Consider the following 25,515-nt stretch of genomic DNA (forward strand, 5'->3'; position numbering starts at 1 on the left):
GATTAGAGCATCAGGTGTGCACCCCCAACCACACACAGCGGGAGGCCCCAGGCATGGTGAGGAAGTATGTGGGGTCTGTATGTGGCTCTCTGGGGGCTGGGGAAGTGGATGGGCCCTCTTCTGTGGTGCACACAGGGCTCCTGGAGTGCCACAGGGAGGCCAGGGAGCCCCAAAGCCCTGCCACTGCAGAAAGAGTGCCCGTTTGCATCAAACACATGATCTCCATGAGCAAACTGGCCTTCTGGTCCTGACAGAAATGACCAGTGAATGATGGGCTTGAATGGCTCACCTGTCCCCTAGCTAGGCAGACTGCCTGCCCACCATGTTCTCTGGAGAGGGTGGCTTACTTTCTAACTTTAGAGATTCAAGGACATCGTTGACTACAAGGATAAGTATAAACCACAACAGACACATTTCAAAAAAAAAATTTCAAACGAGGTAGAAAACACAACACCTATAATGGGAACAACACAGGACAGTAAAGACCTTAAGTAGAAGGGAACCATGCTGCAGGATTTTTTTAAACCCAGATTCCAGGAAACAGGTGTTTCTCACATGAGTCTCTTCAGTTCCTGCCAGGAACTGACCCGTCACCCGGCCCATTCCTGCTAGTGCTCCTGCAGGGGTCAACCTGAGATCCTGGGAGCAATCAAAGGTTTTCTCTTTCATTTGGTTTTGCAAAGCCCTGTATTCCTCCGCACTTTCATATCACAGAACTTCCTGTTCACTGCCTGATGCATCACGAGCACTCGGCAAATGTGACTGAATGAATAATTTACCCTGGAATGTCATTGTCTTCCTGCTAACCAGTTCTTGGTGTCACCCTCAGATGGCTGGATGGCTGGATCTTTAGTAAAGAATGTTTCTTGGTTCTTCCCCCTAACCGTGAGCATGTCCAGAGAGAGAAGCTTTAGTTACTGCCAATATCTGGCTCCTCCCTGCTTGGCTCAGGTGATAAAGAATCTGCCTGCAATGCAAGAGACCCAGGTTCGATCCCTGGGTTGGGAAGATACCCTGGAGAAGGAAATGGCAACCCACTCCAGTATTCTTGCCTGGAGAATTCCTGTGGATGGAAGAGCCCTACAGTCCGTGGGGTCACAAACAGTTGGATACGACTGAGCAGCTAACACTGCACTACCAACAGCCACTCATCTGCCATCACTTAGGACGTCAGCCATGCCTAGTTCCAGAAAGGGGGCTCATCGTCCACACCACAGTGGTCATGGTCTGGCTGTGTGTTCCAGTGGGACACAGCCAGAGTGAACTGTGGCTGGGGCCCTCAGCCACCCTCTTCCCATCACTGTGCCTTCAGACTTGTCGCCAGGGCCCCTTGCCGTGGCCCCAGGGTGCTGCGGCCACACCTGCAGTTGTTGATGGCTGCCCCCTAGAGGGCAGAGGGCTGACAGCCCCCTGGCAGCTGCCCCTCTGAAGGGTTGTCCATGGATGACATAAATGCCCCCCAACCGCAAGCCCAGTATCACTGACTCATTTTTCTTTTTAAACACTAATGGAGCCTTCTCTCCACAAACCCTGACTTGTGTGTCTAATTTTTTACTGAAGTTTAACTTAAATCAGAGTTTAAAAAATGAGTCTCTCTGGGTGATCTGAACTGTTTCCCAATCCACACCCACACCTGGGGTCCAACCCAGCCTTCTCTGTTTTTCTCCCAAGCCTGTGGCTCAGGGATGCTGCAGCACCAGCGAGGCCTCACAGGGATGCTCAGAGCTCGGCCTGCCCCGTGTTTCCATCTGTCTCTTCTCTACGCGTCTCCATGTGACCTCTTAGCAGCCCCTCCAAGTGGAATATCTCCCCTTCTGGCTCCCTCCTTTGCTCATGTGTACATCTTCTGTCTCTGTTTGACCAGGATTAAAAAAAAAAATGAACCTGTTCCTCAAGCCTCTGGGCGGAAAAGCATCTATTTTTAACTCAAGAGGACAGAACCCCTCCCCCAGCCTCCATGTTGGGTATTTCAGAGCTCGGCCTCAGTTGACAGAGCTCCAGGGAAGCCTCCAGTACCTGCCTCGTGCTGCCCCCACTTTGGGAGCCAGGCCACAGCTCTGTAGCTGCTCAGCTGGGGTTGAGCTCCAGGCCGCTGCCTAGGAGAGAAGACCCCCATCTCCCTCTTGCATGCAGCCCAAGGCCCAGGGAATGAACACCAGTCTCTGGAAGTTTGTTCTCCTGCCCATTCATTTCCCAGCTCTACTCACTCCACCTCTCTGGGCCTGATTTTTCCACCTGTGCAGAAAGATGTTAAATGATTTCTCTAAGTGGCATCTTCAAGCGTACAGTGGCCTCAGTGCCACCCCGGTAGGTGCTCTCTTCTGGGCTCTGGTAATGCAGAGAGCTCCCTTTTTAAAGGAAGCTGGTTCTATTACTGATTTTTTTTTTTTTTAACCAGAAATTGACTGATGGACTGATGTGGAAGCTAAAAACTTAACTGAAGTGGTCCAGAACTGAGATTTGAACGCAGGCAGTTTGACCTCAAAGTCCAGGCTCTTTTTAATGCTATTCCAACCAACTTAATGAAAGAGCCACCAAGTTTGGTATTTGTGGGATTAAGCAGCAGTCAAATATATCAGGCAATCTGGACTATATAAGCCACGTGACCTATGGATGGTCATTAACTTGTCCTCCCCGGTCTTTCTGTGGAACTCTGTGGAAACGCAGCTCAGACGTGACCACTGACCTGTTAGAAGGCAGTTCTCTGCCGACACAGGGCTCACGGTTGCAGACTCCAGGTTAAGAGGGGCCTGCCTCTGCCCTGCACAAGTCACCAAAGCTCTGGCTGAACTGCCTTCCCCTCCGGCTGGCGCAGCTGCCAGATGGGCAGGAGTTCACAGCAAGGTCGCAGCAGACCCTCATTTTATTCTTCCCCCATGGCTGCCCGGCTGGGCCCCAGACAATGAAAGCTCTGTGGCAGTCAGAGGTCAAGCTCCATTTTCCCTGAACTCTGGGGCCTGGGTTTGCTGCCTGTGGGCTCCAACATAGGAAAAGAACTAGAGAAGCTAGAAGATGACACACCAGTAGAGGCAGGACAGACTTTCTTGCAGAAAGAAGGTGAAGACAGTGATTCCTTAGCTTCCTGGAAAACAGCACCTCGATGTGGACTTGGGACTTGAGACATGAGAGGAAGGCAGGGGACCCCATGCGCAGACAGGGGTGGTCAGGTGGGAGGACCCACTAGCCAATGGCTAGCATCTGCTCGCCGTCTCTTCCCCAGAGCACACTCAAACACGTGTGACGGATCCTGCCACAGTCCACGGGATCCCGACTTTGTCATCTTCCAGCTTTCTTGAATCCCATGAGTCACGAGAAACTTCCCCTGCACATGGGCAGGGGTCTGTGTTTTGTACGAACCGTGTTTCCATGGTAAATAGATTTTTAAGAATTTCCCAAAGGACAGACAGTGTCACCAACAGCAGAGAGTGGAGCCTCTGGCTGCCTCATGTTTGAAAGCGTTAAAAATAAAGACAACATTGACATTTGGGGTTGTAATGTGACGGAATTACAGTCTTTTAAAGGCAAGAACCACTTATCTACACTACATGTAATATTCAGTGTTTTGTTCACTTGTCTAATTGGATTAAAATATTTAGCTCCCTTTAAAATCTTGATTGTGAATTTATATTGCAAAATGTAATGTCTGACTCGGGAAGCAATAAGTGGAGCAAATGTATCTGAAGCAATGTTAAATTCAATGTATTTTTCTTCCATAAGTCTTATTCTGAAATTATTCACTCTTGGACAAAGTGAACTGTTAGCAGAAGAGCAAGTTTGGCTTCAATAAAGCTGTATGCACTTTTCAATATTAATTACACACAGGGCCTTCAGTTGAAAAAAAGAAAAAGTTAAACTATGCTATTTGAGTTGCTTGAGGAAGCTTCCCTGAGGGTCACAAGACCCCTATGTTAGAAATGTGGCACCAGGGGGTCTTACGTCATTCTTTTACAACACTCAGGCAGCAGGGAGTTAATGACATTTTAGCTGCATATGTTCAAGTTTATTTAAAAAAATATGCAAGTCACTTCGGTTGACAGTGTCTTGTACACAGTTTTGAAAGAATCAGGGCAAACTTTAACAGAGTCAGTTTTTATTTGAAAAATATTTTCTGGGAATGTATCAGTGTTTATTTTTGAGACTGACAATTCGGGTGAAAATCAGGATAAAAACAAAAAAACAACAATTTGGTTGAAATCAAATTGTTTGTTTTCATCTATTTAGAATTCTTTCCAAAAAAATCTTGGTTCAGGAGGAGGCTTTTTAATTTATTTTATTCAGTGTATTTGCTGTTCTATCAAGCACCATCTGTCCTGCAGGTAGCTAGCTTCATGAAAGTGCCGACTTTACTGGGTGAAGCCCCCCCGGGCTCAAGGAAGGCCCACCACAGACTCTGTGGACACCTCCAAGTCTCTGCCGGGTGACCCTACAGCTTGCTTTGCAGGCACTCGAGGGAGCTGAGCCGAGCTCCCTGGAGCTCACGTTTCTGAAGGCTCCCCCCTCCCTTTCCTTCAGGTCACAAACGGGCCTTTCCTTCCTTTGTCATCTGTTGTCTTTGTTTCTTGTGCTTGTTTTCAGCTCTCTTTATGAATCCTTTGGTGTAGCGAGATAATGTCCGTGATTTTGAATATAATCACATATGTCTGCTGGATCCGTACACAAGTTTAAATCAAATTAGAAAGTAAATTCACTGCCAAAAATGCTCAAAAGTCATAGGGCCAACTGATTAATCACCCATCAGTCAGCTTCAGATGCTGTTTTCTAAACTGTGTAAGTGACGCATCTAAAGGGACTACAAAGACATCCCTCCCAGACTGAACACTGAGGATGGAGTCAAGCAGTCTGTTGGGACAGAGCTATCAGAGAATGCAAATCAGCTGAAACCATATCCACCACCAGAGAAATATACAAATAAAATAATCTTGGTATAAATGACATCCTCTAAGTGGACAGATAATTTCCATCCTCTTCCATCTCTCAGATGCCATTCTCCCCAAGAAAAGACTCTAATTTCCTTACCAGCTGGAGCCACCCTTCCTGGCCAGATGTTAGAGCCCCAGGCCCTGGGTCACAGACCTCTGACCCGGCTCCCAGCTGTCAGCCCTTACCAAAACTCCTCTGGGACCCAAGTTCCACATACTAGACACCCCCACAACCCCCACCGACCACAGGCACTACCACAGAGCCAGTCCTCTACTGGTCCCTGAAAAGAACAGAGGAGAATCGTGTTTGCAGTGTAAAGCTGGGTTAGTGCTTTCACATCTCTTATTTCTCCCGAAGAACTAACATAGCATTTCATGATGTTTTAAAAGCTACTTTTCCAGAAGTTTTTTCTCCAAGAGGGAAGCAGGAGATTCATAAAGCCCTTGTTTTTCATCAGTCCTAAACTGAGAACAAGTCAGAAAAGCAGCCTTGAACTTGGTGGTCAGCAGACTGAGCCATGTCCACTGGTCCTAGCTCTCACTGGACCGGCCACCACAGGCCAGCAGTGCTTCAGAGGAGACAGGAGCTCTCACGGCCAGAAAACGTCACAGCCGCAGTTAGGACTGTGACCATCGGCCAGGCATGTTGTTGTGCATCTTTCAGAAGTTCAGCAGAAAACAATTCAGAATAATAAAGCCTTCTGAACAGGCTAGATGTTTCCTGTCGGAGGCCACAGGCCAACCCGAACTTGTCATCTGCCTCGGCACAGGACCGAGGCATAGGAGCAAATTGGAGGGATGTGACTCAGCTTTAGAGCAGCTGCCCAGGCCAGAAAATATCCATTCTCTTGTGAGAATTCAATGGATAGAGATTTTTAGAGGCTGACGTGCAAAATTAAGTTATCGTGCTTAATTCATCCAGGCTGGGAAAATGGAAGCCTTTAGCTAAACCACCCTGGAACCAGAGATAAACCAGAGGACTCTCTCTGGGAGAAAGGTGGGTATGGACGTGGCGTGTCTGGTCACTCCAGAACCCTCAGGAGGCAGCAGGCACCCTCTGAATACCTGCTGTGGACAAACAGCATCCTCAAGGCCTCATTGGAAGCTAAATACAACAGTTCAAGTTCATTTTGGGGCAAAAATAGGTCCAAACACCACACTCGGGTACAAAGGGTAGGCTTTGATTTAGAGAGTAGAAGCCTGCCTGGGCTTCTGCCTCGTCTTTGAACACTAGGACTTGCTACTGAAAGCCAGGATTTTCTTGACCAAATTTCCTTTGTCATGCCCACGTTAAAATAACTCCAAATGTAATATCTGAATCTGAAAGATCCCTTTACAGACGAGCCAGATGGGCCAGTATCAGATAGCATAGGATGTCAAATCATTTCTGTTGCTTCAGGCAAAGGGAGAAAAAAAAGCTTTGCTGATTTTTCTGAAGAATTTTGACGAATTTATCTTTTTTTCTTTTTTTAAAATGCATTTTACAGAAATTTCACAATCCATTTGGCAATTATTGGGTTTTTTTAAAGCCCTGGATGAGATTTCTAAGCATGGATGATCCGTGTTAAGTTCTAAGTGGACTGTAAGGTAGGCAGATGGGGAGTTAAAAGGCAAACCCCAGAGGATGACGATCTGGCCCAGAGTGGAGAGGAGGCTGCCACATGCTTGGAGCTTGTGTGCAAGACTCTCCACAGCCCACATTCTGAAGTCCTTCTCGGCTCTCAGAGGCCAGGAGATCCACTCATGCCCTGAGTTTCTCCAGCTGCCTGGAGGCCCGATGGCCCCAACCTGTGGCTGGCACCACCCAGGCCTCCCTCCTTTGAGGGCCACTCAGCACTCCCCGACCCCACTACGAGGACCTGCCCAGAAAGCTGAGTTCTGGTCGTGGTCGGGCCACACAAGTGCAGGACGAGGTACCTGGGCACGTCGGAGGAGCAGGGTGACAGGAGTGCACATCATTCCATGGCCGCTGCCCCACAGGATCTCTGTCCGACCTGTGCTTCTCCCGGGACCTTCTCCAGTTTGAGAAAGAGAGAGGAAAAGAAAACTCCTGACATTTCTTCACCTGCAATCCACCAGAGAGCCTGCCACGCACCTCACAGCCGCCCTCATTGGCTTTCCAGTGTCCCTTTGAGTTAGGCTGGTATGCAGAGGTAGACACTGAGGCTTAGAAGAGACTTCAACTTGTCCAGGCCCTAGTGACAGGGATGCACTCTGGACTTGTTCTCTGTTCTTTCTGCCTCCCAACACTTTCAGAGGCTCTCAATCCCTAGTGTCTTCCAGAATTCTCCAAACAGCTTGTTAAGATGCAGATTCCTGGGCCCTGCTCCCAGAGATGCTGTCTGGTGTGTGTGGGGAGAGGCCCTGAGACCCATGTTCCTGGATGACCGTGTGACTGTAGGGTGTGTAGAACAGCCTCTTGGGAGCAGACAGTGCAGGTGTGTCTCCAGCCCAGGGCCTGAGCTCAGTGACTGGTTCCTGGAGGTGCTCACTCACTCTGTGGAACCACTGAGGACTTTGCAGGTGGGGTCTGGTGAGCTGAGTGGGAAAAATCACTCAGAGGACAGTGGCTCCTCAATACCCTGCCCAGAAAGGGTATGGTAAGGGTAAGGTAATACCCAGAAAGGGTATTTGGGCTCATGGTCATTTTGGAAATAGAATGAGATGACTTCTCATCATTTTCACTTCCAGATGCATTTTCCCCATTAATCATTCCGAGCGCTTGCTGCATGGCATCCCCCAGGCACTTGTGGAGCACCCCGGCACACTCCTAATTAGAGGCTGAGGCCTCGGCCAGCCCGTGGACCACCTCCTCATCCTAACTGACTACTCAATGGGGTAAAAAGCCCAGCCTCTTAGACAGGAAGAGAAGCAATGTGGGAAAAGATGGTTTCATTCCATCCTCCAACTCCACTGCCCCTGCCGCTGGCCACAGACCTAACCTGAACAGGGAAAGTCTGGATCATGGAGTCAGACTTCAGCTCCGTTTTCAGTGTCCCTACTTGCTAGCTGTATGCGTTTGTTTGAGTCTCAGTTTCCCTATCTGTAAGACAGAGACAATAATCAATCTTGCAGGCGTGTTCAAGGATAGAGGGAGTTAATGTGTGTTATCTATGTAACATTTCCTCACCCTCTGCAAGCACTCCAGGCATTAGCTCAATTACCAATCAGCTGTTTTAAAACAAGACTCCTACATTCTGTTCACAAGGACTCCCCTAATTGGGAGCATGCCTTTCCTCCACTACCATATGTAAAAGAGATCGCCAGTGGAAATTAGCTGGGTGACTTGGGGAACTCAAACCGAGGTTCTGTAACAACCTAGAGGTGTGGGAAAGGGTGGGAGGTGGGAGGTTCAAGAGGGAAGGGACATACGTGTAGTTAGTGTTAGTCGCTCAATCGTGTCCAGCTCTTTTGCAACCCCATGGCCTGTAGCCTGCCAGGCTCCTCCGTCCACGGAGTTCTCCAGGCAAAAATACTGGAGTGGGTAGCCATTCTCTTCTCCAGGGGAGCTTCCCAACCCAGGGATTGAACCCAGGTCTCTTACATTGCAGACAGGTTTTTTTTTTTTTTTTACCATCTGAGCCACCAGGGAAGCCCAGTATACATATGTATACTTATGGTTCATTCATGCCGAATTATGGCAGAAACCAAAGCAATAGTGTAAAACAACTATCCTCCCATTAAAAATAAAAATTTTAAAAAAGGATAAGGAAAAGACCACGTGCACCCCAGTGTGTGCTCCGGTGGGTGAGGTGCCATGCACGGTACCTGGGGTCTCAGATGTGCCACCTCTTCCGACAGGCTCTGTCTCTCCAGCAGAAGCTGGTTCTGCTTGTTGAGGAGCTGCACCAGCTGCTGGGCTGTGGCCTGGCTGTGCTTGTCTAGCTGCTTCAGCCTGGAGAAAAATCCAGCACAGAATTAGAGACGGGTTCTGAGAACTAGGGGACAAAGACGTCCACTGGCTCCCTGTATTCCCCTGCTCTGGGTGTGGGAGGGAAGCTCCTGACAGTGAACTAGAAGCTGGAAGGTCAGAGGCACCTGGATGCCCTCCTGCAGGGGAATGGAATTTTATCAAATGTGGGAGGGAATTGCGAGTCTTTTCAGTGAGTTGTTATTTAGGGAGCACACAGACAAAACTGAAGAAAAACTCAAACCTTAAACTCACAGAGCTCAAAGATGAGGGGGCCTGAGTGCCTCCATTGTTCAGTGGGAAACGTCTCTGGCAGGCTGGAGCAGACGGCCGGCCCCGGCTGGGGATGTGGGCGAGGGAAGGCGGAAGCACTGAACTAAGGGTTTTCCATTATTAATCACTCAGTCAATCACGAGCTCCGGCATCGCTGACCAGATGTCTTTAAAGATCCTATATTTGTCATTCTGCTGATGGACTCTCCCCTCCAGACTTGCTAATTCACTCAAACTATTATCCACATTTGTCCAAAGACGGCTTCCTACAACCAGTAGCACACTCACCCGTGGAAATGCAGGCCTTGGATTAAATTTAGACTTGAACAACTACTGAGAACTGGTCTGTGAAGAAGTTGGGTAGGTCATATGCCCTTCCTCATGGTCCTCATGGACCATGCAGCAGTGAAATTAAGCACCAGCAGTGAAATTAAGTTCTATTTTCACAGGAAAACTCCAGGCTACATATCCCACAGTGAGTCAAGAAATTCGAAGACTGTTCTGCAGACACTGGGCTCAACCCACCCTCAGTTCAAGCTCTCCGATGGCTGCGTTTTGAGGGGTGCGGTGCTTTGAGCACAACTGAATATCTGCGAGGACAGACATTTAGGACTCAGGGAGCAATGGGCAGACTTGTTTGCTAAAAGTGATTCAGCATCTGGAGACAGGTAAACCTAAAACTGCACCCTGGGCAACCTAACAGTGGTCTAGCACTTGACTCACACTGGCCTCAGATTCCTCTGCTGCCTGCAACCCTCCCCACTTCCCAGGTGGCACCTACTGCCTGACCCGCCCCCTTCTCGAGCTCCGGGTGGTTGTTCAAGCTGCCCCACCAGGCACACTTACTGTAACCCAGGCCACACCCCTGCACTCTCCTAAGAACTCTCCGTGCCGCTCCTCCGAATTCCACATCGCAAGGATGAGAGGTCTGAACTGAAGATACTGGGGCAGGCACCTAGCAGGCACTGCACATGCTCTCCTGGTAGGAGCCAGCTCTGGCCATGCCCACAAGCCGATGCCCCACCCCCTGCCCACGGCTGCTTCTGGAGAGAGCAAGGACCAAGGACAAGGCTTAGTTACTCCTTCCTGTGTTTGTAGCTGCCTAGGACCAGGTTCCCCTGATGGCTCGGATGGTAAAGAATCTGCCTGCAATGGAGGAGACCCGGGTTTGATCCCTGGGTCATGAAGATCCTTTGGAGAAGGGAATGACAACCCATTCCAGTATTCTTGCCTGGAGAATCCCATGGACAGAGGAGCCTGGCAGGCTGCAGTCTATAGGGTCACAAAGAGCCAGATACGACTGAGCAGGGAACACACAAAATACTTAAAAGGGGCTTTCCAGGTGGCGCTAGTGGTAAAGAACCCACCTGCCCATGCAGGAGATGCAAGAGATGTGGGTTCGATCTCCGGTCGGGAAGATCCCCTGGAGCAGGCATGGCAACCCACTCCGGTATTCTTGCCTGGAGAATTCCATGGACAGAGGAGCCTGGCAGGCTATAGTCTGTGGGGTCGAAAAGGGTAAGACACAACTGAGTGACTAACACTTTCACTTTTACTTTAGGACCAGATTCAGGGTCTCCCTCGCCCAGAGCCTGGGCTACAGTCTGGTCCTGTCCATCCATGTATGAGCACTTTCTTGCATCTGTACTATATAAATTAAAATGCCCACCTCCCTTGCATCCATTACTCTCCCTCTAATATGGGAGGAGAGAAAAATAAGTTCCCATGGCATTGCAACTTTGGGAAGCCCAGTCTGCCCCTACTGCCACCGACCATGCTCTTATGTGGAGCAATTTTTCCTGAGAACACAGTCTCAAAACTACCCCATTGGCATCAGACCAAACCAAAGTTTTCCTCTACAGCATCCTCAGCATGGGGAGGCTGGGAGAAGCAAGAACATTCAGGAAGCAGAGAAGCCAGGCCAGCTGGCTTCAGTGGGTGGGGAACCTGGGAAAGGGGGGCACTATGCCCAGGCTCATCCAGCAGCTGATCTGAGTGGTGACTCTGCTCTCCAGCACTGAAGTGGGCACCATTCAAGATACAGAGATGTTGAGAACAGCCTTTCCCTTGAGAAGCAATCTAATGCTTTGAGATTTAACTCAGACAAGCAAAAAACCTCCTCATTTGCAGGGAAGCTCTGTAAACCACCAGGTATAGGTGACTTTCCCCTTCCAATCAAGTCTTGGGTGTAGAGAAAGCCACAGACTAAGAGTTACTGAGGTAGTAGCCCACGGCTTCATGTTTGCTTAGAATAAATGAAACAGAAACATGTGATAAAGGGATGATACCATCAAGGCTTAAAGTCAAGAAGGTTCCAGGAGTGGTCACCCTCCATGAGGTCCTTCCTCTGTGAATTGATCAATGAGATAATATTCGGGCTAATAGATGGGTTTGGTGTGTAGTTTTGGGCTCCTGAAAAGAGTGGCTACCTGATCCAGGGCTCTGGGCTGAGCCAAAGCCTGTTTTCACAGCACAAACAGCCAGCCATGGGCTGGCCACACCACTCACAGCCAGAAATGGGATTGGTTCCTGCCTAGACCCTCCTCCAAAGGAGCCCCAGAAGAACCTAGATGAGGCTCAGCTGGCCGTGTTCTACAAACTGTGGGCCTTGGATCCCTGCAGCAGTTATGCAGGAGCCCAGGCCCCACCCAGACCAGATCAATCAAGTCCCAGGAGTGAGCCTTTCATCAGCACGAAACCAGCTGCCCAGGGTTTTCCTGCAGGAAAGTGAAAGTGTTACTGACTCAGTCATGTCCGACTCTTTGTGACCCCAAGGACTGTAGCCCACCAGGCTCCTCTGTCTGTGGAATTCTCCAGTCAAGAATACAGGAGTGGGTTGCTATTTCCTTCTCCAGGGGATCTTCCCAACCCAGGGATTGAATGTGGGTCTCCTGCACTGCAGGCAGACTCGTGAGTGAATGAACCACCAGGGAAGACCTTCCTTCCTGCAGAAGCACAATTGATAAAAGGAGTAAGACCCATGGGGAAGTCCTGCCTTCCCTCCAGGAAGCTGAAGCCTCACTAGCCTCACAGCTAAAGAGCCAAAGATGGATTCACTGTGACTCAACTCGAACTCCTCTAAGGAAGCCCTTTAAAAAATATGCTCCCTCTTTTTTCAGAGTCAGCCTCTATCATGCCACTTTACTACAGCAATAAAGTTAATCACAAGCTCAGAAAAAGTAAAAACAACAACAAAACCCAAACTCACATTTGCTGAAAAAAAAAAATAAAGCCACAATCCAGATTTTACATAAAAAGGACTTCGTTAAGGAAATATATTAATATTTCAATGGTAGCCCTCTCAAGGCCTATTTTGAATATTGGGAAAACAGATTTTTTTTTAAGTTAAATAGTTATTTTTTGCAACTGCTTTCCCCAAACACTGTATAACCCAGCCTACACTGTTCACAAATGCTTTATTACTGTCAGTTAGAAGAGATTTTTGGGGGTGTCCTACTGGCATCATACACTGTCTTTTATTTTCTGTGGTGGTTGCTGCTCTCATTTTTGTTGTCCTTCGAAGTTCACGTCTTCATCCAAAATCCCAGCTGCAGCCACCACCACTAACAACAGCTAACATTTGCTGAGCCTCTGAGCGCATCCCTCCATTAAAACTCACTACAGTCCTAAGAGGTACGGCCAGGATTATTATCCTATTTTACAGGTGAGAAAACTGAAACTGACAGGTTCAATTAACTGGCACGAAGTCACACAATGAATAAATGGCAGACTGCGGAGGCAAAGCGAGGCCTAGTGTAGGTGTTCGGAACCACCACTAAAGGTTGGTTAATTCAGTGAGTTAAATTCAGCAAACCAACCAACCCTCGGTAAACAGTTCTCATGACACATCAAGAGTTACAAAATATTCCTTGCCTTAGCAGTTTCCCCACTAATTTTGGAGACAGAACAGGTGCTGCACTGAGGGGACCACCAACGCATAAAAGCACAGGGTCAGCAGAGGCAAGAGTGAGACCCAGGAAGGCTTGTGCCCACTTAGGAGAAAGATCACCATCATCACCATCGTCTACTGAGTGCTTACTGCCTGCTAAGCGCTTATTATTTATTAACTTCTTAGTGCTCGTGACAACTTCATGAAACAGGAACCATTGTTATCTCCACTTTAAGGATGAGGAAACTGAGTTATATAGGACTAGTCCAAGGTCACTTGGATAGGAAATAGGATATAGGACTCTATCAGGATATAGTCCTGGATATAGGACAAGAAATAGGACCAGTCCAAGGTCACTTGGCTGGCAAGCTGGGATGTGCAAAGATGAACAGTGTTGGTCTAGCAGGGGCCAGGGCAGGGCCTTCCACATGGGAGGTGGTGCTGCCAAGACAAGGGTGGGCAGTGTGGCTTGACCACAGGCTGTGGTCTGCTCAGAGGGAGGGAATGCTGGACCTAGTGACACTCTGACCTAAACTAACAAATACTGATGCTGTGCTCCAGACAACGGCATTGCCATTTACCAAAAGAGAAGGGAAGGAGGTGCAGGGTCAGGGTGAGGTCCTGTGAGACACCCACTCACCCACCCAGCAGTGATTCAGCTTGGGGTCTGAGAAAGGGTCTGGCTGGATGTTTAGCCGTGCCAATCAAACCCACCGAGAGGTGAGGCCATAAACGTGCTGGGAAAGCCTGGTGTTCAAGTTTGTTAAAGGATCATCATCCCATTTTACAGATGAGAAAACTGAAAATGGCAGGTTCAACTGACCTGCACAAAGTCACCAGGGAATAAGTGGTAGGGCATGGAGGCAAAGTTTGGCCGAGTACAGGTGTTCCTAGCCACCGTTAGTGGTTGGTTAATTCAGTGAGTTGACTCAGCAAACAAACCAACCCTTGGGATACAGTTCTCATGATGTCAATAGTTTCAGCGGGTTGGGCCCCTACTGCCTACTGGCCGAGAACCTCTGCTGCAGAGAGAGGAAACATGGCCAGGCCCAGGTCTTGGGGAACAGCCTCCTGTCAAGGCTGAGGGCAGGGAGCCAGAGGACTCTGATGGGTGCCAGGAGAGAGGATGAAGGCTGGGAGATGGGAGAGGCTCATCTCCCAGGAGGGGCAGGGCAGCTGGTAAGTGTCCCCTCCCTTCAGAAGGAGGCTGTGGCAGAAGCCGGTTACAGGAACGGGAGAGTGGTGATTATCCTAGACAGGGGCTAGGCTGATCACAAGGTAGCAAGAGTGTGAGCTGGGGATGGAGAGACCTGAGCCAGTGGGCAGGATGTACTGGAGGAGAGAAAAGACGTCTTCAGCACAAAAGAAGCTGGGCTTTTGGAGGCAGGAAGGCACCCAGGGAAGCAGGCAGCCCTCCTCCTGGAGGCAGAGGAAGCAGGCAAGGTGAGCCTGAGCCTGGGAGACCGGCTCAGTGGCCTCCTTATTCCACCCCAGGTAAAGTGCTGAGAGAAGAGGCAGCTCAATGGGAGATGCTCTGAAGGGTGGGGGAGCTGGTTGTGGCGGGGACACCTGAAGGGGTGCCTCCTCAGGTGGACACAGGCACCCTGGCCTACCCTCCGGGTGGTCCCACCCCCTCTCAAGCCTCTGCGGTCAGCGGCCCCCAGGCACCCTATGCTCCTTCCACCCACGAGCTGGGGGCCCCTCTGCCTGGACTATGGCTCCTCAAAGTCTTCAGAGGACTTCGATCTCAAAGGGCTGGAAGTGCCTGGTTTTCAATGTTCAAGTCTCAGCATAATTGTCCTGAGAGTTTGCAATTTCATGTTCTGTTTAGGCCCCTTGTTTTGAGCTATTCCCTCTACCAGGCGTAATTAAAGGAGAGAGGGGGGGCTGCCCTCAGGGACCTGCGGAGGAGCCTTTCAGCCAGAAGCCCCCTCCTCCAAGGAGAAGCCAACAGCTTGCCAACCATGCAGAGGTTTCACACAGTAGGAAAGAGAGCGGCATCTTCAGCTTTCCAAGCTCAACCCCTAAGTGGGATGCTCCTTTCTCAAGGCTTGGCCTTTCCAGGTACCTCAGTGATAAGGAATCCACCTGCAATTCAGGAGACATGGGTTCAACCCCTGGGTAGGGAAGATCCCCTAAAGAAGGAAATGGCAACCCACTCCAATATTCTTGCCTGGGAAATTCCATGGACAGAGAAACCTGGCAGGCTACAGTCCATAGGGTCACAAAGGGTAGGACACGACTGATCAAGTAAACAACTCCCATTGCCTATACCTCATCTCCAGGACAGGCAGGAATCCCCTCCTCTCCCAGAGACCTCCAGGATGTGCCCATGTCTGTACAGTACTGACCCAGTGCCCAGTGGAGCTGCAGCCAGGCCAAGCTATCCCTTCCCTCGAAGCCCTGGAGCTTCCCTTGCCTCACAGGGCAGGGTGACCACAAGGCAGGACACTTCCAGGCTACTCTGCACCCAGGCCAGGGTCACCATCCTAATCTCGGGTACAGGGTCCATTTCCTTAAGGACCTGTCACCGCTGGGTAGACTGGGGCCTCTCGGAGGAGAAGAGCAGTTGTGCCCATGCTGGAGTAGGGTGCTCAGCATGCACCTGCCTGGGCAAAGGCTCCCCAGGAATTACTGGGGATGAGGGAGGGGCCACAGTTGGGCTTCCCAGGTGGTGTTAGTGGTAAAGAACCTGCCTGCCAATGCAGGGGACATAAGAGATGAGGATTTGATCCCTGGGCAGGGAAGATCCAGTATTCTTGCCTGGAGAATCCCATGGACAGAGGAGCCTGGTAGGCCACTGTCTGTAGGGTCGCAAAAAGTCAGACACGACTAAGAGACGTAGCCTGCATATTGCAGGGGCAATAGTTACGATGGGAACAAGAAGGCCCAGGACGCAGATACGATGAAAGGAGCCTGGGACATGAGCTAGGCCCAAGCACGCTTCTGTTGGTCCAACAGTGATGCTCTCTGCCACACCCCGCAGGCATGACCAGAACCAACATTTAAAAGAAAAATATGCACGACTGTAAGATAAGATGGAGCAAGTGGTGGAATACAAAACAACTTTATGGAGCTGAGTGGGCTGGGAAAAATATCTTATGCAAAACAGAAGCAGTGCAAGCTGCCAGCTCTGGTCCTATGCTTCAGACACTCATTTGCTATGAATACTGTGAAAGCAAGTGAATACATATATTTAAATTTTTGTATGTTGTATGTGATACATACAAAATATATGCAGTGTCTAAATAAGTTATGAGGCATAATAATCAAATGAACACTTGTGAGCGTGGTGCCAGTGCTATGGGGCCACTCCCTACATGTTTTTCTCCAGCCCAGCTCCCTACTTACCCCAGAGGTGGCCAGTAACTTCATGCATGCATGTTTTTTGATCAGAGGTTTGAGTTTCACTCAACATTTAACCTGGGAGCTCCCTCCAAACTACAGTGGGTGGTTTTTTGTTTGTTTGTTTGTTTTCGGTGGCGGTTATGGTAAAATGTCTTTTGTCCTGAAATGTTTTCAGACCAGAGATGAGTGTTTTCAAAAGGCTCAGACCCACAGTTTCCCTGGGAGAGGGGCTTCCTCATGTAAATGAAGAGCAATTTTTCAACTAACATATGAATTTCAAAGGTGCACGTACTGTGACTGTAAAATGTGACTTGGTTCTCTACTCTTCCCAGTTGTTGTTTAGGCATTGTCTTGTCTGGCTCTTTGTGACCCCATGGACTGTAGCCCGCCAGGCTTCTCTGTAAATGGGATTTTTCAGGCAGGAACATTGGAGTGGGTTGCCATTTCCTTCTCCAGGCGATCTTTCCAACCCAGGGACTGAACTCATGTCTCCTGCATTGGCAGGAGGAATCTTTACAACTGAACCACCTGGGAAGCTCCAGTAGAGTGCTCTAATATCTACTGTACTCAAGGAGTACTGTACTCATTGGCTAAATTAATTCTCATAACAATCCTACACAGTACGCATTATTATTATCTGTATTTTGTGCATGAGAAAAGCAAGGCACAGTGAAGTTAGTCATTTGCCCAAGTTCAGACAACCAGAGTGCTTCCCTCATAGCTCAGTTGGTAAAGAATCTGCCTGCAGTGCAGGAGACCAGGGTTCGATTCCTGGGTTGGGAAGATCCCCTGGAGAAGGAAATGGCAACCGACTCCAGTATTCTTGCCTGGAGAACCCCATGGACAGTGGAGGGTTACAGTCCATGGGGGTCACAAGAGCTGGACATGACTTAGTGACTAAACCACCACCACCAGACAACCAGAAGCGGGCAGAGTCAGGATTAATGAGCCACAAATGACATGCTCTTCCCTCTGCGCTCCCTCAGATGGATGGGACCACCCCTCCTCACCTGTCTCTGAGTCTTCCTTGCTTCCTTCCTCTCTGCCCACATTGATTCTGATCAGTCCCTAACCTTCTAAATCCCTCCACAACTTGTTCTATCCCATGCAGCTTATCCCCACTTAACTACAGTCATTGCTGGTCTGCCTCTCCCACTGAACAATGAACATCTTCAAGGACAGGAATGGGATCTTATTCAGCTCTCCAACTCCAGCACTTAGCAAGGTGCTGGATACATGTGTCAGAAGCAAACCACTTACCAGTAGAAAATGTCTATGCCAAATGTAATAAGTGTAATGTCATCTACAGTGTGAGTACACTTTAATATTTAATAACTTTGTTGCCGTAAGAACATCACATGTCAATCAAATAATTTTAGGTATGCTATTGAAATTTGTCACTTAAAGGAATCCTAGAAGAGATGAATGAGGACTTGACTCGGAAACAGGAGGCAGAGGTTCAAAATCCCATCACAAACTACCGATTTTACTTGGGCACGAGGCTTGTCCTCTCTCAGCCTCAGGTTCTCCACTTTTAAAACTGAGCAAAGAATACCTCCTGATCTCCTGAATCACAAACACTGGGGATGCAGCCAAGCAATATATGTTTTAATAAGCCTTCCGGGTGATTCTGATCAATTCTCAAGTTTAAGAACCACAGGTATGCTATAATTCACAGCATCAATCATATACAAAATGACTTCTTCTGGAGAATAATTTTTTTCTGTGAGGCTCCAATTTTAATCATCAAAGCAGCCCATGAAAACTATCCTAGTCTACTCCTAAGTTTTGCTGTCAGTCATACAAACTTAGGGAAATCGTGTGATCACTTTGGACCTCAATTTCCTCGCATATGCAATGACAGAATAAGCTAGAAATAGATCAGCAAACTTCACACCACAGGCCAAGTCCAGCCTGGTCCACTGTCTGTTTTTGTACAACCTGTACATTAAGAATATTTTTAATGTATATTTTTTAAATGACTGAAAAAATAAAAAGAAAAACAATGTTCTGTGACATGAACATCCAATGAAATTCAACTTCCAGTTCCCCTAAATAAACTTTCGCTGAACCACAGCCACGCTCCACTCGCGTATTGTCTACAGCAGCTTTTGCACAGGAGCAGCAGAGCTGGGGACTTGCGACAGAAGCCATATGGCCACAGAGCCTAAAATATTTACCGCTTGACCCTCTAGAAAAAAAGTTTGCCAGCCCCTGGGCTAGAAGATGACTAAGTTCTCTTTGAACTCCCAAACTTCTACGATCCTATGACTTTACAGAATTTTACTGTGTTCCTGTCTTCAAATACTGCCAGCTATGCAGTCGGAACAGTACACCTAGGTTGCCCAAGTCAAAGTTTTGAAAACCCAATTACCCTAATTACTGCTCTAGGTAATTAATTTGGTGAATAAACCATATTAATTTAAAGTTGTACACTTTGTTCCAGTGCTTAAAAATTGCTGCCACATTTTATGAAATTCTGTTTCATTACTGTGGCCATACAGAATCAGTGAGAATAAGCCGTGTGCTCAGCAAGCTGGAACACATTCTAGCCAGTTATCCTCACTTAGAAAATTCAGGCAGTTTCTATGGCTGGTTTGCTGTTTAAATATCCTTTGCTCAAATCTACTCTTTTCAATAACGATTTCAATGGAGAAATTCATTCTAATGGTCATGCAATTCTGGAGAGAGTTTACATTTCTGATAAAGACAATTTACATTCCTGTAAGGACCCCCACTTATTGGTTTCGTTGGTGGCTCTGTGGTAAAGAACCTGCCTGCCAGGGCAGGAGACACGAGTTGGATCCCTAGGTTGAGAAGTTCCCCTAGAATAGGAAATGGCAACGCACTCCATGGGGTGGAGAATCCCATGGACAGAGGAACCTAGCGGAATACTGTCCATGGAGCCTCGAAAGAGTCAGGCATGACTTAGCAACTGAACAACAGGCACTTTAATTTTTCATTCTCTCTAATTTCCAGTGAGCCTTCGGTGCCTGTGGAGTAAAGCAGGTGGTGGCTTAGGAGAGCAGTGAGGAAAAGACCCCTGCTCTTCTCTTCAAAAGGGTCAGGTCATGTTAGACACGAGAGGCGCCTTAGAGGCCATTCAGTCCTGCCCATCACGGTGAATCTGGGGCCCAGAGAGTACAGATGACTTATCCAAGGTCACACGGACTGTCTAGAGCCAATCTGGGACTGAAACCCATATCTCTTGACTCCAGATCTAGTGCTCGGCAGCATTTCAAAACCCATTTCAGCATTTTCTGAAAGGCCCGACTTCTATTCCATACTGAAAAATAAGGATTTTAGGCAAGGACCTTAGAAGGTGACACACTGGACAATGTACTGAGAAACGGCTGCCACAACCATTTTTTAACACCGGGGCTGGGAAAAGAAGGCATTCTCTAGCTTAGTGCTTTTTTAACTAGCTCAGTGGAGAGAACTGAGAACGTTGGGGTTTGCAGCTGTTTTTTCACTTCCCCTCGATTGCACACTGATAGTTCTGTGAAAGACAAATAAAACGCCTGTGTAGTACCTGATTGTGATTACAGTTTCTAAACACTCTCAACCTCTCTTCTTTACTCCTTGGTCTGGGACCCACACTGACCTAGTCCACAGCCTGGCACTGGCATGAAGGGGGCAGGAACCAGAGGCTGAAGGCCCCAAAACCAGCCTGGAAAACTCCTTGGAGGCCGCTCTGGTGCCACAGGACCCTGGGCAAGCCGGAGAAGAGCACTCGAAGGGCCCTGGCATTGCCCTGGAGCCCCTGACAGTGTTGCCAGCTCTCTACTGAACCAACTGCTGAGAACACAGTTGCCTCTGCAAAGGAGGCAGAGCTTCCCCTCAGGTCAGTTAGGAACATCTGCTGGGTGGCTACCCTGCAGTCTTAAAGTGCATGTGCTATCTGACCAGCTAAGCTTGTAATTCCCTTGGAGGACTGAGCCTCATAAGGAATCCACATCAGAGAAACAGCGGGCATAGGAGCGGACATGGCAAGAATCTCAGACTCTGATAAACCAACACCGTTTGCCTTAAGTCTCAGATATCCTTAATCAGTTCTTTATAAAGCAAGAGCAGGGTCATGGTAAGCATCACCCCACTGTGCAAAGAAAAACAGGACAGAGGATTGAAAACTGTTGAAAATCACAACCTTTGCAGAGTAGAATCCAGGCGGGCCACTTAAAAGTAACAGCAGAAAAGCCCACACCACTTGTCCTGCCACACCTGGCCTAAACCCAAGCCTGAGCACTCTCTTCAAACACTAGTTATTTAGAAATCATTCCCTACTTATGAAAACTTGCACTTTGTGGCATTTTCAGGAAGAGTCTGTTCTGAGGGTATCCTCCTGGGGCCGAGTGGTCCTGGAGTGTTAGATTCCACACTGCAATGAGGATCCTTCTGATCCTGTCCGCTGGAGAGCCCCACCCTTGAGGTAGTCAGACTGGTCACAGAGGTATGATGAAATGAGAGTGAGCCCCTGGCGGGTAAGTAACTGGATTCAGTCACCACTTAGTGGCACACGTTTAATTAGGTTTTAATGCAAGTAATTCGATAACTACTCCTGGCCATCCACTACGGAACTGTCAATGCTGAGAGCTTTTTTATTTAGCGTCTCTCCCATCTACACTGAGGCAGCCTCCCCGCTGACCCTTGTCAAAGAACCCCATCTGCTGGTTGCCACGGTAACTGAAGGCGACCAATTGAGCTGAACAGAGTGACTCAGAAATAAAATGTGCGGCCAAAGGAATTCTGCTAAGAGTAATAAATCATTTAGTAAAAGGGGATCCTCCACACAGTGAAGAGTGTTGGGATAATATGATGGCATAACTCTTCCAGCTAGAAGGTCCATGGCAGATCAGAGTGATTAGGCTTGCCGGAGGGTTCATGTGGTTGCTAGTGGGCTCAAACAGCACAGAAGTCAGATCCTGCCCATTTATGCACCATCGTGGGAGAGAAGGAACCAACTACATCAATTGTTTCGTGTTCAGGCTGCAAAATTCTGAATTTTAAGAAGTGGCAAGAGAACCAGTCCAGGCTTCTAACACTCCATGCTCTTTTTTTTTTTTTAAGTAGCACAAGTAAACAAAATGCCCCCTGTAGCTCGTGCGGCCTTGAGGAAGACAGCAGAGAGAACAGACACTGAGACTGCTTTGGAATAAAAACGTCTAGCACCATCTCCTTGTCATCAATCAACTTTCAGGTGCTCCGAGCAGAAGTCATCTGTGTGAACAAAACATGCAGTCTTTGAAATAGCAAGGGAGATGGGATTCAACTCAGAGGGTTGAGGGTATCACCACAGGATGGTCTCAGAGAGGGTGGGGGCCCTGAATAAGATGGGCGGAAGAAAAGGGAAAGGAGAGGCCTTGGGGTGGGGGGTGGGGGGAAGAAGTACTCTGCGTGACAAAAGGCAGCACACTGCAGGCCCCTTGCAGTGGGTACAGAGTTGTACCTGAGTCCCACTAGGAATCTCTACACCCCACAGTGCCCAGATTTTAAGAAAAAACCCCAGACATGCTAAATCGTCCATCCAGCATTTAATCTTTAGATGGCAGTTCCTTAGTGGTTGCGGTGGGGGAAGCAAGGTTAAGGGCAGTAGACATCACTGCCCTGACAGCCAGTGCCAGCAGGGGTGTGTGCTGGGGGGTGCAGGCGGGGGTGGTCCCGCAGCCTTACCCTGCTGCTCTGCTCAGGCTGTATCCCACCCCTAAGTGGGCAGGATACTGACATCTTTCCAACCCCTAACCCCCAGAGTGATGGGAGGACTCTGTATCCCAAGTCGTGAACCCCAGAGATAATTTCCTCCTTTAGAAAAGAGCAACTGCCAAAGAGACGGTAGGTTCCCCTCGCCCCCCTCCCATCCTAGATGCCACCAATAAAAGGCTTCATCTTAGAGAGTTTTAGTGAGATTCTGTAGATGGCTTTAGGAGCGGCTGTGCATGCCCAGGACGAGTCTTTTCCCATGCCTCGCCCGTCCCAAGAGCCCACCAGGCAAAGCCTTCCGGGGCCACGGCGCTTCAGGGAGCCGTCTGCCCAGGTCCCACCCAGCGCCGGGCAATGATGTCTCTGCGGGTTGAAGGGTCGGCCGGGCTCCACGAGCGCCTCTGGCGCCCCACACCTGCGCTCAGGCGCCCGCAGAGGGCAGGGCGGCCTGCCGCTCCGGCTCCCACCGCCGCCGCCGCAGTGGGCCCCGCGCAGCCCAGCGGCTCGCCCTCCCTGCGGCTCGGCCCGGTCCGGGGGTGGGGGGCCGCGTGCTCGGCGGGCCGGCCGCGGGCGGGGCGGGGCGGGGCGGGGGAGACCCACTGGCCGGCATCTGGCTCCGGAGGCTCCGCGGGGGCTCGCAAGGCCTCTGGACTTTGGCAGAAGGAGAGGATTAAGCTGAGATGGCAGTTGAAGGAGGGAAACGGATGAAAGCTTCATTAACTCCAAGCTCACGTCCCAATTTATTTCCCTTGAGAAGCAATGTGGAAAAAGTTTCCTTGTGATGGGAAAGTGCTGAGTGATTGTTTGCTTTTCTTACATTCAATTCCTTATTTGTAAACAATAACAAAAATTAATCAGTTTGCTGATCATGGGGGACTCAAATTTTAATTGAACAAACAAAAAAAACACTTGCTAATAGAGACGCTGAAGAACTATTACAACCCATTTTAATATCTATGTTAGTGATTAAGCTTCTCACGTGACTTAATTGAAACTGGCAAATATCTTAAAGAAATGGAAATTTAAAAGGTGCTGGGTATGATATGTCTTTAATTTTCCCCTGTTCTCATCCAATAACTAAACTGACTTTTATGATCAACCCTAAAATGTCCTGCTTGATGACACAGTTGTTCATGCCTGAATTCCCTCTCCCTTCTTGCAAAGTTACCATTAGTTTCACTTCTAAAACCCTACTTCCAATTCTTTGTCTCTGCTCACTCTCCCGAATTCTCCTCCATATTTCAATTCCCAGACACTCTTGAACTTTGCACATGCTGCCAGTTTGAGCCTGCACAGAATAATCAGTATATTAATTCCACTCAGAGACAGTGAGATTTTTCTAACACAATCTGCCCAACCTGAACTCTTTCCTTCAGAAACACTTTGCCTTTAAAAAGAAACTCCCAGCATGAACCTCATAAGAAGCGACATGTAACAGACAGTGCATGTGGCGCTGGGCGTGCAGCTCAGAATTAAAAGAGAATTTTTTACTTTGTTTCTTTGGTGCCATGTGCATAATGTACATGTGGACGAAACTGACATCAGACATTTAAAAGCAAAAAAGAGTGGGGGGAGGGGGATGTGATGGTGGAGGGAAAGAAAGAAAATATGTTGATAAAAACAGTAACTTCTGTTAATCTACATTTTCCAGTTACTGTCTTAATTAAGAATGTTAGGAAATATGTTGCAGTTTAATTGCATTGTTTCAAGAAATTCTAATGCTGACAAATTTGGGACCAGGGTACACTTGGATGGTAAAAGGAACTGAAGTGGCAGTTTCTTCCAATTGGTAGATAATCAAAATTATGCTTTCCACAGACAACCCCCATGCCCTTGATCCTAAATTCAGATGACAGAGTAAGAATAGCCTAATACTGTGTTCAGTATGAAATGAGTTATGAAAAAAAAAGAATGTTTTTAATCTATGTATATGAGATAGGAATTTTTTAGTATAAATGAAAAAAATTCACACAAAAAATGAAATAGCACTTCATCTGAAATTTCTGGGTAACATTATTATACCTATGGAAAATAGCTATTTAGGAAAAAGTTGGTAACTATCTTCAAATTATTCTCTGATGACCTCGAGACATTAAAAATCAAATGCCTCAGCCACAAGTACGTAAACATAATGACAGTTTGAAAACATTCAGATGTCAGATCGCTGCGTCCTTTTCGTCTACTGCAGCCCAGTCACACAAGCTCTAGGCTTCATTTCTTTTGGAGTGGGGGGAAGACTATATATCATCACAAAGCAAAATAAATTAGAATGTGTTTTCCTTGCTCAGTGTTCCTGTAATAGAAGTTGTAGAAGGAAGGTAACCTCCCATTTCCTACAGTATACCACGGCCAACTCATTTTTAACCTGGATGTTAACATTTCTTACTTGACCCCATTTTCTGGGACCTGTGCAGTTGAGCTCACTGCCCCTGAGAAGGGAAGCGGGGTCTCAAAGCCTAAGGAAGGCATTGCTGTTCAGTGCCCTCTGGTTCCTAGGGTGCAGCACCAACCAGCACCAACCAGACCAGCAACCTCCACTGACCCAGCTACTTCATTCAAACCGGTCTGATGATTTGGTCAGACAAACTGACCAGTTCTTTGACTGGATCGACTATTCATTTCACCTTCCATTAACCATGATACACCTAGAGCCTCAGGGTTCAGAGCCCCCTTGGAGGAGGTGGGCCTAACTTTTCTAGCAGCTAAAGATACTGCACCGTATGTGCAATGGCCCTGGAATGAGAATAAAATAAGACCTGTTTGCCCTAAAACGTAGCTGAAATGTCCAAAGAGCTTGGGGAAGAGAACCAACTGGAAAGCTCTGCTCTCACTGGGAGGTCTCATGGCTCCTTCTGCCTCAGGCTCTCAGAACAGGAATGGTCAGAGCACTTGTCCACGGCTGAAATACTGCCAACATGCTGCCATTCTGAGTGTCTCAATTCTTAAACTTTCCTTTACTCTTTGTATGACAGAATAGAACCCTAAGGTCCCAAAGTGCAGGGTAAATGGCATGTGTGACCTCAAATTTCATTGAGTCTTCAATGCTATGGAATTAATATAAATTTTTTTTTCTTGTCTCACAGGAAGGCCAAAATAGCGAAGGACGCATCTCTGGTGTGTTCAACACCTGCAGCTGCCTGACCAAGAAATGAAACATTTTCCATCTTTGGGGGTTTCTGGAAATTCTGGTGGTCGAAAACATTCCCCCCAGTAGCTGGGCAACCTTCCCAGAGAGGCCTTTGTCGGGCAGCACTGGAGGCTGGTGTGCGGCGCCCGGACTCCTGCGGAGGGCGGCGGGGAGGACGCTGCGCTGAGCAGCCCCTGAGCATCGAGCATCGTTAATCACCAGATCAGAGAGCGAGAGGAAAGTTCAGGCAGGACACAGAGGCGGGGAGAACTCACGAGTGTAATTAGACACTGAAAAGTTCTGAGTCAATTCTCAGAGTTTAGAGAACATTAAAAGAAGAATACACAATACTG

General features: G+C 48.3%; 1 protein-coding gene across 6 annotated transcripts in view; it reads right to left on the minus strand.

Annotated features, from left to right (window-relative positions):
- Positions 1-25,515, minus strand: part of SDCCAG8 (serologically defined colon cancer antigen 8) — a 243,569-nt gene that overhangs the window by 2,201 nt on the left and 215,853 nt on the right. For 2 of the 6 annotated variants that reach the window (XM_018060257.1, XM_013970100.2), the window contains 2 exons: positions 8,688-8,814; positions 6,837-6,934 (listed from right to left, as the gene is read on the minus strand). The exons of 1 other annotated variant lie outside the window; for it this stretch is intronic. In XM_018060257.1, coding sequence (XP_017915746.1) covers positions 6,875-6,934; positions 8,688-8,814 — 187 coding nt within the window. In that variant the 3' untranslated portion in view covers positions 6,837-6,874. The remainder of the gene's footprint in view (positions 1-6,836; positions 6,935-8,687; positions 8,815-25,515) is intronic. 3 more of the 6 variants (XM_018060258.1, XM_005690561.3, XM_013970101.2) reach the window with 2 other exon arrangements.

This window comes from Capra hircus, chromosome 16, assembly GCF_001704415.2.
Source record: "Capra hircus breed San Clemente chromosome 16, ASM170441v1, whole genome shotgun sequence".
In the NCBI taxonomy this organism is placed as follows: domain Eukaryota; kingdom Metazoa; phylum Chordata; class Mammalia; order Artiodactyla; family Bovidae; genus Capra; species Capra hircus.